The sequence below is a fragment of the Oncorhynchus kisutch genome, linkage group LG18, assembly GCF_002021735.2.
Source record: "Oncorhynchus kisutch isolate 150728-3 linkage group LG18, Okis_V2, whole genome shotgun sequence".
Classification (NCBI taxonomy): domain Eukaryota; kingdom Metazoa; phylum Chordata; class Actinopteri; order Salmoniformes; family Salmonidae; genus Oncorhynchus; species Oncorhynchus kisutch.
Genome location: NC_034191.2, coordinates 77262930 through 77276843, shown reverse-complemented (window position 1 = coordinate 77276843; position 13914 = coordinate 77262930). Strand labels below are relative to the sequence as shown.

General features: G+C 43.3%; 1 protein-coding gene across 3 annotated transcripts in view; it reads right to left on the bottom strand.

The window, feature by feature from the left end:
- LOC109880013 (TGF-beta receptor type-1-like) overlaps positions 1–13679 on the bottom strand; it is an 87391-nt gene extending 73712 nt beyond the window's left edge. For all 3 annotated transcript variants that reach the window (XR_004204064.1, XM_031796853.1, XM_031796854.1), the window contains exon 1: positions 13555–13679. Coding sequence is in view for 2 of the 3 variants with exons in the window: in XM_031796853.1 (XP_031652713.1) it covers positions 13555–13624 (70 nt within the window). In the remaining variant the exon portion in view is untranslated. The remainder of the gene's footprint in view (positions 1–13554) is intronic.
- Between the last annotated feature and the right edge of the window lie 235 nt (positions 13680–13914).

Genomic DNA, 13914 nt, shown 5'->3' with positions numbered 1-13914 from the left:
ATGAAACCAAGATTGAATTCTTTGGCCTGTATGCCAAATATCATGTCTGGGAAGAAACCTGGCACCATCTCTACAGTGAAGCATGGTGGTGGCAGCATCATGATGTGGGGAAGTTTTTCACCAGCAGGGACTGAAAGACTTGCCAGGATCGAGGGAAAGATGAACGGAGAAAAGTACGGAGAGATCCATGATGAAAACCTGCTCCAGGGCGCTCGGGACATCAGACTGTTGGCGAAGGTTCACCTTCCAACAGGACAACAACCCTAAGCACACAGCCAAGACAAGGCAGGAGTGGCTTAGGGACAAGTCTCTGAATGTCTGGCCCAGCCAGAACCCAGAGACCTGAAAACCGCTGTGCAGCGACACTCCCCAGCCAACCTAACAGAGCATGAGAGGATCTGCAGAGAAGAATGGGAGAAACTCCCCAAATACAGGTGTGCCAAGCTTGTAGCATCATACCGAAGAACACTCAAGGCTGTAATTGCTGGGTCTGAATACTATTGTAAATGTGATATTTCAGGTTTGTCTTTTTAATACATTTGCAAAAATAAAAAATAAAAACTGTTTTTGCTTTGTCATTATCAGTTATTGTGTGAAGATTTATAAAAGGGTAAAAAACAATTTCATCCATTTTATAATAAGGCTGTAACATAACAAAACATGGGAAAAGTCAAGGGGTCTGAATACTGAATACATATGCACCGTATATCGCCAAATTTGACTTAGCAGCTTGGCCATCTAGTGGGAACTGCTGCTAGGAGGCACTTACGAAAAGTCTGGTCGAGGTTCAAAGAAGTCTGGTCTCTCCAGGTTCAAAGAAGATGTACTGATTGACAGCAAGGCTGTTTAGACGATAGGCTGGCCTAGGTCCATTCAATTAACTGTCAGAACCAAATCAAGAGATTTCTCCTCTTTGCCCCCTATGCAAACACAACCGACAAAGCATTATCACATACAAAGCAGAGAACGTGGCTGACTTCACACTGATAAGGGTCCAATTCTGGTAAGCAGCAAGCCGCACGGGGGTTAAACTTGTTTCGGAGGGCGGCGGCACATTTATCTGAATGAAACATGCAGTCGTCAATAATACATTTCGGCAACAGCAAGACCTTTGTGATTTACACTGGCATTTTTAGAGCCTCATATCATCTGGAGTCATTGAAGTCCTCTAATGCCTCCAATTAACTTCATTCCATAGCGCACAATCTGATTATGACTAAATCAGCCATTTTCTAACAGCGTTGGGGGGGGGGGGGGGGTTGCTAAGACCAAGCTTCAGGTGCCTGCTGCACCGAAGAGCCCCCCACCCCAGAGAGGCTGCAAATGAAAAGGATGGTATAAAGTTTAATCTAATACCCGGTTCACTGCAAAAAGAGAAGCAAAAAGACAACAGCCTCAGATTTCAGAAATCAATGGCAATTGGATTTTCACATCTTTGGAGCCTGTGGCTGCAACCTCTAATGAGGTAATTGAATTATCTCGCATTCAATAGCAGAGCGACCCGTTCAATTGCTATGCAGCAGCGGAGAGAGAGAGAGAGAGAGAGAGAGAAGAGAAAGGAGTCCTCGTTTCTTTGTGGTGTATAGACGACTGCGCCAATTGATAGCCTGTGCGTTCTCTTACAGTAAAATGGTGGGTAGGCCTACTTTGTCTCTTCGTCAGAACTTTCATTCATTAAAAAGCACAGTACGATTTACAGGCGTGATACTAAAACGAATTACAGAAGTAGAACTCCTCTAGAAAAAGGTAATCTTGTTCAATTGGAATATGATTCCTTGATGGGCTCATGTAAATCAACAACTATTGATTGTTGCTACATTTTTTGTTGTTGATAAGCCCATTGATAATACGCATCCCATCTTCGAGTGTGTGGCTATAAAACTCTTTTAGGACATTGCCTTTAAGTCGGCGTAGCCTCCAATTACAGTTTTATCTTGTACCAATGCTCTTCTTTAAATCTCAAGAGTTTATGACAATCCACTCAGACCAACCGGGTCAGGCATTGGTCCTCTCCTGCCGAGGGCAACAAGACAGAGCCAGTCACCACCGCGAACACCGAAATAACGGATGGCCTACTTCGATTTAGCACACTATACTTGAAACAATGTTCACCTGGGACTGAGAGTTCTCTCTTGCTGATAAATCACACAATGTGAGAATCACATTCTCTATGCCAAATTGGTGCGACCTCATCCTCTCTACACTACTATGCAAATTGTCTGAGTCGCTGCCTTTCCTTGCGCGCACACACACACACACACACACTTTGAATGTGGAACAACTTAGAAACCTTACAGACACATATGCTTCAAATGTGGAACAACTGACAGATGTTACAGACACACGGGCTTTGAAATGTGGAACAACTGACAGATGTTACAGACACACGGGCTTTGAAATGTGGAACAACAGAGATCTTACAATAAAATGAGATGTTCTGGCCCTCATTGGTCTGTTCAGATAAATGATAAGAGACCTCTATGTTAATAAATGTATTTTTCTTAATATCTATATCTCTAAATAAATATGTTTGAGTTATTTATGCAGGGCTCAACTGAAAGAGAGACCTTAGTCTCAGTAAAAAACTACCCTGTCAAAAAAAAAAAAAAAGTATCAAATAAAAAAAGATCTGAAAAAATAAATAAATATGTAACCCGCTCTGCTCCAGAGCTTAGCCTATAGCTGGGGTAGTCTGTGTGCTTTGCGTCACCCAGTCAGCCTTGGGGTAGCCGAACTGTCTAGACCAGGCTGAGAGAAGTGGCAGCAGAATAGGAGGGATGTGGTGTGAAGTCACAGTGGTCTAAACCAGTCTGCTAGCTCAAGTCTAAATTCTGAAAGTAAATACATACTGGAAAAGGAGCCAACAAGTGCTCAGCATATGTGGGAACTCCTTCAAGTGCTCAGCATATGTGGGAACTCCTTCAAGTGATCAGCATATGTGGGAACTCCTTCAAGTGCTCAGCATATGTGGGAACTCCTTCAAGTGCTCAGCATATGTGGGAACTCCTTCATTGAAGGAATATATTGTGATTTGTTTTAACACTTTTTTGGTTATTACATGCTTCCAAGAGTTATTTTATAAATGTTTATTTATTTTACCTTTATTTAACCTAGGCAAGTCAGTTAAGAACAAATTCTTTTTTTCAATGACGGCCTAGGAACAGTGGGTTAACTGCCTGTTCAGGGGCAGAATGACAGATTTGTACCTTGTCAGCTCGGGGGGTTTGAACTTGCAACCTTCCAGTTACTAGTCCAACGCTCTAACCACTAGGCTACCCTGCCGGCTACCCTGCCGGCTACCCTGCCGGCTACCCTGCCGGCTACCCTGCCGGCTACCCTGCCGGCTACCCTGCCGGCTACCCTGCCGGCTACCCTGCCGGCTACCCTGCCGGCTACCCTGCCGGCTACCCTGCCGGCTACCCTGCCGGCTACCCTGCCACTCACATAATTGTGATGTTTTCACTATTATTCTACAATGTATAATTTTTTTTAAACACCCTGGAGTAGGTTTGTCCAAACTTTTGACTGGTACTGCATGTCACCATTAGTAAAATGTACCGTTAATCTCTGTCATTTGGTTACACTCATTTCTGTTAACGTCAGTAAAAAACATTACAGTAATTTACCATTCTCATTCTGAGTGGAAACGTTGTTTCCAGAGTTCACAAGCTGCTACACTTGTTTCTGGTATATTTCATAACCATCATTTACGAGTTGTCAATTTTTATAATTTAAAAAAAAATGTATTTTGGTTTGTAGAGGTTCATGTGGGGCGGCAGGTGCCTAGCAGGTAGCCTAGCAGGTAGCTAGATCTTCTGTTGAATCTGACAATTAATCTTAATGGTTGTACAGGCGTCTCAAATAAATAGGACCTCGGCGTTACTCTGGACCCTGATCTCTCGTTTGAAGAACATATCAAGACTGTTTCAAGGACAGCTTTTTTCCATCTACGTAACATTGCAAAAATCAGAAACTCTTTCCAAAAATGCAGAAAAATGTATCCATGCTTTTGTCACTTCTAGGTTAGACTACTGCAATGCTCTACTTTCCGGCTAAAGCACTAAATAAACTTCAGTTAGTGCTAAATACGGCTGCTAGAATCCTGACTAGAACCAAAAAAATGTATCATATTAGCCTCCCTACACTGGCTTCCTGTCAAGGCAAGGGCTAATTTCAAGGTTTTACTGCTAACCTACAAAGCATTACATGGGCTTGCTCCAACCTCTCTCTCTGATTTGGTCCTGCCGTACATACCTAAACGTACGCTACGGTCACAAGACGCAGGCCTCCTAATTGTCCCTAGAATTTCTAAGCAAACAGCTGGAGGCAGGGCTTTCTCCTATAGAGCTCCATTCTTATGGAATGGTTTGCCTACCCATGTGAGAGACGCAAACTCTGTCTCAACCTTTAAATCTTTACTGAAGACTAATCTCTTCAGTGGGTCATATGATTGAGTGTAGTCAGGCCCAGGAGTGTGAAGATGAACGGAAAGGCTCTGGAGCAACGAACCGCCCTTGCTGTCTCTGCCTGGCCGGTTCCCCTCTATTACAGGGGCTGAGTCGCTGGCTTACTAGGGCTCTGTCATTCCGTCCCTAGGAGGGGTGCGTCACTTGAGTGGGTTGAGTCACTGATGTGATCTTCCTGTCTGGGTTGCCACACCCCCCCCATCCCTCTAGTGGTGTAGGGGCTGTGCTTTGGCAAAGTGGGTGTGGTTATATCCTTCCGGTTTGGCCCTGTCCGGGGGTGTCATCGGATGGGGCCACAGTGTCTCCTGACCCCTCCTGTCTCAGCCTCCAGTATTTATGCTGCAGTAGTTTGTCGGGGGGCTAGGGTCAGTTTGTTATATCTGGAGTACTTCTCCTGTCCTATCTGGTGTCCTGTGTGAATTTAAGTATGCTCTCTCTAATTCTCTCTTTCTTTCTCTCTCTCAGAGGACCTGAGCCCTAGGACCATGCCTCAGGACTACCTGACATGATGACTCCTTGCTGTCCCCTGTCCACCTGGCCGTGCTGCTGCTCCAGTTTCAACTGTTCTGCCTGTGATTATTATTATTTGACCATGCTGGTCATTTATGAACATTTGAACATCTTGGCCATGTTCTGTTATAATCTCCATCCGGCACAGCCAGAAGAGGACTGGCCACCCCACATAGCCTGGTTCCTCTCTATGTTTCTTCCTAGGTTTGGCCTTTCTAGGGAGTTGTTCCTAGCCACCGTGCTTCTACACCTGCATTGCTTGCTGTTTGGGGGTTTTAGGCTGGGTTTCTGTACAGCACTTTGAGATATCAGCTGATGTACAAAGGGCTATATAAATCAATTTGATGTTGTTGTTTTTTGCCTAGCAGGTTAGAGCGTTTGTCAGTAACCGCAAGGTTTCAAGTTCGAATCCCCAAGTGTACAAGGTAAAAATCTGCCTTACTGCCCCTGAACAAGGCAGTTGAACAGTAGGTTATCATTGTAAATAAGACGTTGTTCTTAACTGACTTGCCTAGTTAAATAAAAGGTAAAAATATATATATAAATAACAAGTGAGAAATGAGGATGTCTCTGGTTTCTTTGTCCTGATAAGTACCTGGACTGCTGTGCACAAATGTAGCAAAGTGCTAATTTGGGGATGTCTGATTTCTGATGGTCTGATGGAGCTTCTCAGTCATGGCTAAGTTCGGTCAATTTTGCTACCGACAAACAAACCCTCAATCAACCAGTCAACAAAACGGTTAAATTGTTTCCAAAACAGAAAATGACGTGACCAGCCAAATACTATTATAGGTCTGTATATAATGACGAGATACTTATGTTTCCGTCCTAACAATGGGAGTCGGCACAAGGCGGGAAGGAAGGCGACAAGCTTAGGTCCAAAATAACCCATAGAAACACATTGGGCTTTTTTTGGAAAGATTCTGGCGAGAGTGAAACCTCTTGCTTTGCCTCTTCCTCTCTGATACTATGCATTCATACAAAGGACCTGACATTTTTAATTAAGAGCTTAAATGGAAACATGCAACAATAACAAGAGGCTATATAGCCTATTATTGTACATGCAACTCCTGTAATGAAGTAGCTAATAAAAACGTAATTTTCAAACAAAACGCAATTCGCAGAAAACAGTTATAAACCTAATGCAAACAGTGGAGAGACATTAAAATCTCTGTTAGAAATCTCTTTAGAAAGAGGAGGAATCTAATATCAACAACTATGATGGGTTGCTGTTATGACTAAGCAAGGCATGCCTCATTATTTGAAGTAAAGTAAAACGTTCAGAGTTCACATTGCACTACGCTGCTGCCTCCAGTTCACATAGCAAAGTGGTGGGTGATGCGCTGATAGTTAACGGTAGGCAGGATAGACCCAAAAAGGCGACTGTGTGCTTTAATTAGGCTCTGCATGCTGTCTGACAGGTGGTGGGGTATTCCTCTCCTCAATCTAGGCTTTGTATGCTGTCTGACAGGTGGTGGGGTATTCCTCTCCTCAATCTAGGCTCTGTATGCTGTCTGACGGGTGGTGGGGTATTCCTCTCCTCAATCTAGGCTCTGTATGCTGTCTGACGGGTGGTGGGGTATTCCTCTCCTCAATCTAGGCTCTGTATGCTGTCTGACGGGTGGTGGGGTATTCCTCTCCTCAATCTAGGCTTTGTATGCTGTCTGACAGGTGGTGGGGTATTCCTCTCCTCAATCTAGGCTCTGTATGCTGTGCATGTGATAAATAAGATGCGTGTCAACTAACCAAAAATACACACGCGCCAATTTAAATTGCACAAAATTATGCAAATTACCCTATAGACCGATAAGCATGACTGGTCAAATGTATTTTTGGCTGCAAAGTGCCAACCAATTAACGGTTAACATCAGGGCCTGCCCACTCCCTGGCCCTCCCCCTCCATTATGGCAGGGCCTGCCCCCTCCCCCTCCATTATGGCTGCCCTCTCCACTATGGCAGGGCCTGCCCCGCTCCCTTGCGCTCCCCCGGTCTGCCCCATTATGGCAGGGCCCCTACCACTATGGCAGGGCCTGCCCCCTCCCCCTCCATTACGGCAGGGCCCCTACCACTATGGCAAGGCCTGCCCCCGCTCCCTTGCGCTCCCCCGGTCTGCCCCATTATGGCAGGGCCTGAGCCGCTCCCCGTCCTTCCCTCATTCCCTCCATTGCGGCAGTGCTTTTGTCCACACCAGATGTGGGGATGGGCGAGGTGGACCGTCCTCTCAGACCAAAACACTGTCTGGCTGCTCAAGCAGAAACAAAAGCACAAGCTCAGTGTTTAGGACTCTCAAAAAGGAACTGGTGGGAAAAAAGGAAGCATACCAGTTAGTTCTCTCAATTAGGCCTACGTGTCACAAATAACTGGCTATGATAATATTTGTAAGTTATTCTTTGTTGGTTAAAAACAGAAAGTCAAAATAAAATTGTAAAAAAACAAAATGGCCAATATCCTTTTTCACAGGTGCATTGAGGGAGCAGTGAGTTTAAATACTGTTGACGGCCAATTCCCAGCAAGCAGACATTCAATATAAACATGGTGATGGCTGAACGAGCCCTCTAATGAATATGCATCAGGTTGATTTAAGAGAAAGTCTCCCGTTGATGCCAGCTGTTCAGCAGAGACCTTCAGCCCCACCAGAGCAGATGCTCCACTGACTCACTGGGATGAGAGTCGGTTAGCAACAGATGTTTTCGCAAAAGAGACCACAAAATACCTCAAGGTAGTAATATCTGCATAATGAAAACAATTTATTTATTTATTTATATATATATATCTCACACACACACAGCTTTTTATTCCAAATGTGCTCAAGATTAGATGGGTTTGTTGCCTGCTGCCTGCCTCCTCAAATTGTTGAGCATGGAGCTTAAAGGCACAATCTCACCCATAAAATTGGACAGAAAAACACCATCTAGTCTCATCAAGATAAGTCGGCCAATGTCTTTAGTGTTCAAAAAGCGAAACTCCTTCCAAAGCGGTTGAACACTTATTCATTCAAACCAAAAATGTCAAAAAGTCAAAAATTTCAACTATCAATACTGCAATGGGTTTGTGGGTGACTATAGCTCACTATTGTTCAAGATATGCAAGGATACTTCAGCCTATTGAAACATCTGTGTATGCCTGGCCTGTACATTGCATTTCTACTGGTGTTTGCCACTATCCTGACCTGCTAATAACACTTCAGAGAGCAGTAAGTCGCACAGTGAGTACCAGTCAATGCGTAAAAAAAGGGGCAATCTGCAATTCAAACTAAAAAATTAAAAAATAAAAATTGCCATGCTGCCACTGTTTCTGGTAAACTGCTATGGGATAGGGCTGGAAAAATGTAACCACTCTCAAATTCAGGGCTATGGATCCAAAGACTGATCATCCATATCAACATTACAGTTTTAACCATGTCGAGGCAATACAGTGTTTGTTTACAAGCTTATGTTTTGGGTTCCGATTAGCTTAGACAGTTGAACTAAGCTCATGACGCATTTATGCTCAAGAATAAAAATGGCTATGAATCATTCATTTAAAAGTTAAATAATTTCAAAAAATGAATGTAACAAAAACACACAAAAAAATAAAATAATAATCAAATCAAATCGCAGATTGCCCCTTTAAGTGCAACTTTTTTCCGCCCCTCTCTTTGCATAGGCCTTACTAATTGCTTGCATGTCAGAGCATATGACTGAGTGTTCTTTATAAATACCCTGCTCACCAAGCTGCCTCAGTGGCACACCGAGGAGTCGTAAAACCTTCCCTTCTGCTGCTAGAGGGGAGGGAGGGAGCCCTGAGAGGGCACATTTAATGTTTGATACAGCCCGTTCAAAAAGAGAGTGGACTGCAGTATTAAAAACCCCAAACAAAGCTAGCATCCACATTCAGCCATTAACCAAATAGATGTTGCCACGCACACACACTGAACACACATTTCCCCGTGGGACTGGAGAATTCACACCAGAGATTACTGTAGGATAAAACCAGAAAAGACTAATGAAAGTTTAAGAAACCATGAGACAAAACAATCCTGCTATAACACTGGTAGATGGGGGGGGGGGGGACAATCTCAGCAGCACATTTATATGTCGGTAGGCTTTTTCCTATCACCGCAGAGGCAGATAAATCCAATACACATTGAACTACTCAGTGCGGTGGAGCTACCGTGCCGTGTGGTTATGTACACAAGTTGACGGTTTCAAAAATTGCACATGTCGGGGGAGTGTTCAAAAGCACCGACTCAAGTGGGCTGTATACTGTTACGTAAACTGATCCCCCCCCCCCGTTCCCGTCCCAAAAAAAGTGAGTTCATAGCAGGTAGGCTATTCGAAGCGTGTGTCAGCTGAGGTGATTGGAAGGTCTGAAGAGGCGGCCAACCCCAGTCATCTCAGTGGGGGGGGGGGGAGCTCAACACACGCACACCTCAATGCAGGAAAGTAGTTCCGGCTGTATGGATGTATGTGCACGTCATTCCATCATGATGGCCAGGAGTTTTATGGGCTAGATGGGTCAAGTTCATACTAATAGGGGATGGGGGAGGGGTAGAGGTACAGTTGTTTTGCCCTTGAGAAAGGCACTTAGTCAAAATTGCTTCTAGAAATATCCTCCAGATAAAAGGATAATGACAAAAGCAATTCACCCGGTGGCTTTAATACGAGTGTCTGTAGAGCATTTGGGGGACAGGAAGTCAGCGACTGATTGAAACAGATTGCAAAACAGGTAGTCCTTGACTATTTCAAATGTAACAGAAGAGAATGATCAATGTACTCCTTCTCTGGCAGCATTCTGTCTCTCCTTTTCTTCAGCCCTTTTCACATGTACCAACAAATGGGTGTGATCATTCTACAGTGGTCCATGCAAGCGTACGCTCAGACGGGTGTGATCATTCTACAGTGGTCCATGCAACGCACGCTCAGACGGGTGTGATCATTCTACAGTGGTCCATGCAAGCGTACGCTCAGACGGGTGTGATCATTCTACAGTGGTCCATGCAAGCGTATGCTCAGACGGTGTCGTGTACGATCATTCACTTCCGGTAGTTTGCTTGAAAGATGAGTTGCCATTCTTTCACCTCAGTAGAAGATCTTTGGTCTGACAGACGTTTACGTGACAACCCAGAATGCATTGTATAATGTCAAAAAAACATGGCGCCACACATAGCTGGCAAACAGCATATCATTAGCTCATTGTAAATTGGTACAACCTTCAAAAATGTATTTTACACACATGTGTCCATTACAATAATCTATGCAATAATCAGAATGCATTAGATGTCACCAGTACTTGAAAACATGTGAATGAAACTATAAATTCCAGACGGAAAATGTACCAGTTCGTGCAAGACTGCGTAAACGTCTGCATCGTTGATCTGCAGAAAAACTACGGAAGTACTTGGGCTCAAAGAGAGAAGTTTGTCAGACTCAGTAATGCCTCCAAAATAAAATTGTCCTCAACACGGAAATGTGGCTACCTCTATGTGAATTAATGAGGAGGGCGGAACACACCTCAATTTAAACTGTTGTTCGGATATAAAAATAGTTCCTGAAAATAATTTGAAATTGACAAGACGAAACATTGCCTATAGATAATTATCAGGCAGCGTGTGTTAACTGTACTGTTGCGCAACAAATCACATATTAGAACAATGAGTGCATTCTGACATCACGTTCATAAAAACAACTCACGCTGAGGAGACCGTTAGAGATATTTGGAACTCATATGTGAAAAGGTTTAAAATAAATAAATAAACTAGTTGCAGCAGAATTCTCGATCCCGGGTAAAAGCGGGGGCCGTCTGAATCCATTCACTACCCCTGAATCCATTCACTACCCCTGAATCCAATCACAGCTGGGCACAAATACAACTTCTCAAATTAGTTGTGGTTCCTTACTCCAAGGACAAGAGGCAGTTTGGGGGTCAGTCACTGAAATGTTTCACATTCCTCTGACCAAAAGGCAAAATGACTGTATTGACCATAACAAACACCCCTTTTTGACTAGTTGGGGGGGGGGGTTATAGAATGTGACTGAATTCAAAAGTCTTGCTCTGCACTGTGCTGCTGCGGCCTGGAGTTTATACCTCTTTCTGATGCCGACACGGCAGCACAGGTGCTTAAAGCTTTTGATGTGGTCTTATCGGTGACATGGAGGTATAGCACTTAAACTAAGCTGCGCATATTTTTTTCATTTCCCTGATGAACATGCGCTGTTTACTTGCAGTATGCTGGGGAGAAAGCAACGCAAGTTTTGAGCAGATCGCAAATTAAAGGGGGCTCTGAGCAGGGCACACAGGATTGTTGAACACCACAGGAGCTGGACAGTAAATGAGGTTTGCAAAAGGTCACTGGAGGACGCAAAGGTCAAACACCAGCTGTCTCAACAGATAATGTGAAATGAACTGCTATTGTCACCAAATGCCCCATCCAACGCAGCTAAAGGTGATGGAATTGTTTAGAGAGTCCGTTTAGAGAGAAGCACCATGATGAAGCCTAAACAGCATTGGTAGGAGGTCCAATCTAACTGACAATTGTCCGATTTCAGAGGGAAGAGTGTCATGCATGTTACCGACTGCATGGTGAGCACTACTATCACCAACGAGCTGACATAAGGACACGTAACGTGTGTTTACGTTAACTATTTCATATCTATGTATCTTGACGCTGTGCATCATTTATGACAGCGGTGATAGCATTAAATATTCTAGGGGAGGTAAACTGGGGATGCACAGATTCATCCCCCCTATTTTACACGCAACAGCTTCCCAGAAATGCATAGATCGCCTAGATGCTAAGCTTCTTAACGGTGTAAAAATAAGTAAATGTAATCCCCAAAAAAATAGTCCAGCACCTTCAATCTGAGAAAGTGGTCTGCTCCTTTATCCGTAGGATTATATGCATCAAGCATATGGATTTCATTCTGTTGCAAATACACCCGGCCTCGTTTAAGCTCCCACGTCACCGAAAGCATGTCAATCGTATTTCAAAAACGGACAACAACAAAAAATCCTCTCTGCAGGTCAACATAACAATTGAGTTTTATTTAATAACATTCTTTTTTTTTAAAGGACACTGGTTGAAACGTATGGGAACGGTTCCCTTTACGTGATCAAAATACAAGCGCTGTGAGCTGGGACTGTATTCATCATGTTTCCATCGACTCTCCGTCCACACAAAGGAATATCATAAGGTTCCTCCAAACCAGCAGAATTACTCCATATTCTAGTTAATAATTAAGTTAGTTTGTGGTAATCACAGGTTGACCGTATTCACAAAAATATTTTTTTCTGTATTTAATTAAACAATAACGGCATTTAGGATGAAGGAACTCAAGGTTCGTGAAACGTGTGAATGCACATTGTCAGCCACATAGCTGTTATGGAATGTACAATAATCGACATTAGGAATTTAGAAAGCATAGAAGAGGGGGGGTCGAAATCCTTGTTAGGGGGTTGTCTCACGATGTTCAATTGCATGGATAAAATGTTGAACGAGAACTTTAGCTGCCCAGCTCTACACTTTAGTAACAGTTCCAGCTCAATTTCGAGCAAAATTCATCAAACTGATAAAACGACTAGTCAGTTACAGAATAATTACTTGGTCAATGGCTGACAATTAGCTCACATTACTATCTAGGGGGTGTCCGAGTAACCTCTGAGCCACAATGTTACCAGCAATCCGTGTGTCAAGGAAATATTGTCTATTTTGAAAATCACCACGAGTGAGATGCAATTTGTCTTGCCAGTTCAGCTCCCAGTGAAGCTCGTACAATGAGTATGACTTTGAACATCCCCTCAAGATCAGTCACTAGCTAACGTTAGTTTTGCCGTTTAACTTTTGTCAACGGCGTTAAAACCTTGTTTTACAACAAAAAACAAAAAGCATGAGTGACGAGCAACTACATACTGTAGCAACAACAAAAAGACTAGCTAAAATAGGTTAATTATAACCAACTGTATAGCTATTACGGTGTCAAGTTCAACTAACCCAATCTCTTTCGATTGAAGAAGTATTTGCTAGTTAACTAAAGGGGAATCCTCCCTCAAAATAGACAGCCAACCGGAGCAGTTTGTTTATTAACAGTGACTATTTAGCTACACGGACACAAACGCAAAACACAACCATTGCCTGGACATTTCTGCCATGAGGTTTTCATCTAACTCCTCGGTCAGTGTCCAGCACGAGAAATGAACGATTAAGACCAATAAACAAAACAAACACAAACAAATGTGAGGGATACAAACTAAAGTCTTTGCTCAAGTGAGAAATAACAAGTTACTAGTTAAGTCAGTCAAAGCTCGAAAACATGTTTACAAATGACTTCGCGCATTGATCCTGGACTAAAGCCAACGTCCTCAAAAAAAAAGCTATTTTCCTCTCGCAAAAGACGTTCCCCTCAACAATAAACATCGGCTCTGACAGCGTCGCTTTGCTCCGAGTCTGACCTGCGCCATCTTTGAGAAGTCTTTTTAGGCTGCCGCTTCTTGAAAACAAAGAGCAAACAACCGACGCCCCGAAATCAACTTCGTGTCCACAACCTATTAAAATAAAATGTAAAATAAATAAAAAATCCCAGACATAACCTCGCTCACTTACCATCATTTTCTTGAATCATAGTCCCAAAGAACAGGACTATTAACACGAGAGAATAGGGTACTGAATCCATCGTAGTTGAGACTTACTCCAGACTGACTGTCTCAACTTCTCTCGCTAGTCCATGGTTGAGGGAAACCCGTCTGATTGGCTGGTACCGTGGGTACCAAACCCCGCCCAGACCAAGCAAGCCTTCTCGTGCCGATGTAAACATTTCCTGACAGTTCACATAATTATCCATTTGTTCATCTCAATTGTCAGTAGAAACCACTTTTTTTTAAAGAAAGTCAGCCGTGTCAGCTGAAAAAAAAGGCAGCAAATTAAACTAAATGAACTGTTAAAGCTGCAAGACAATGCTCCGCT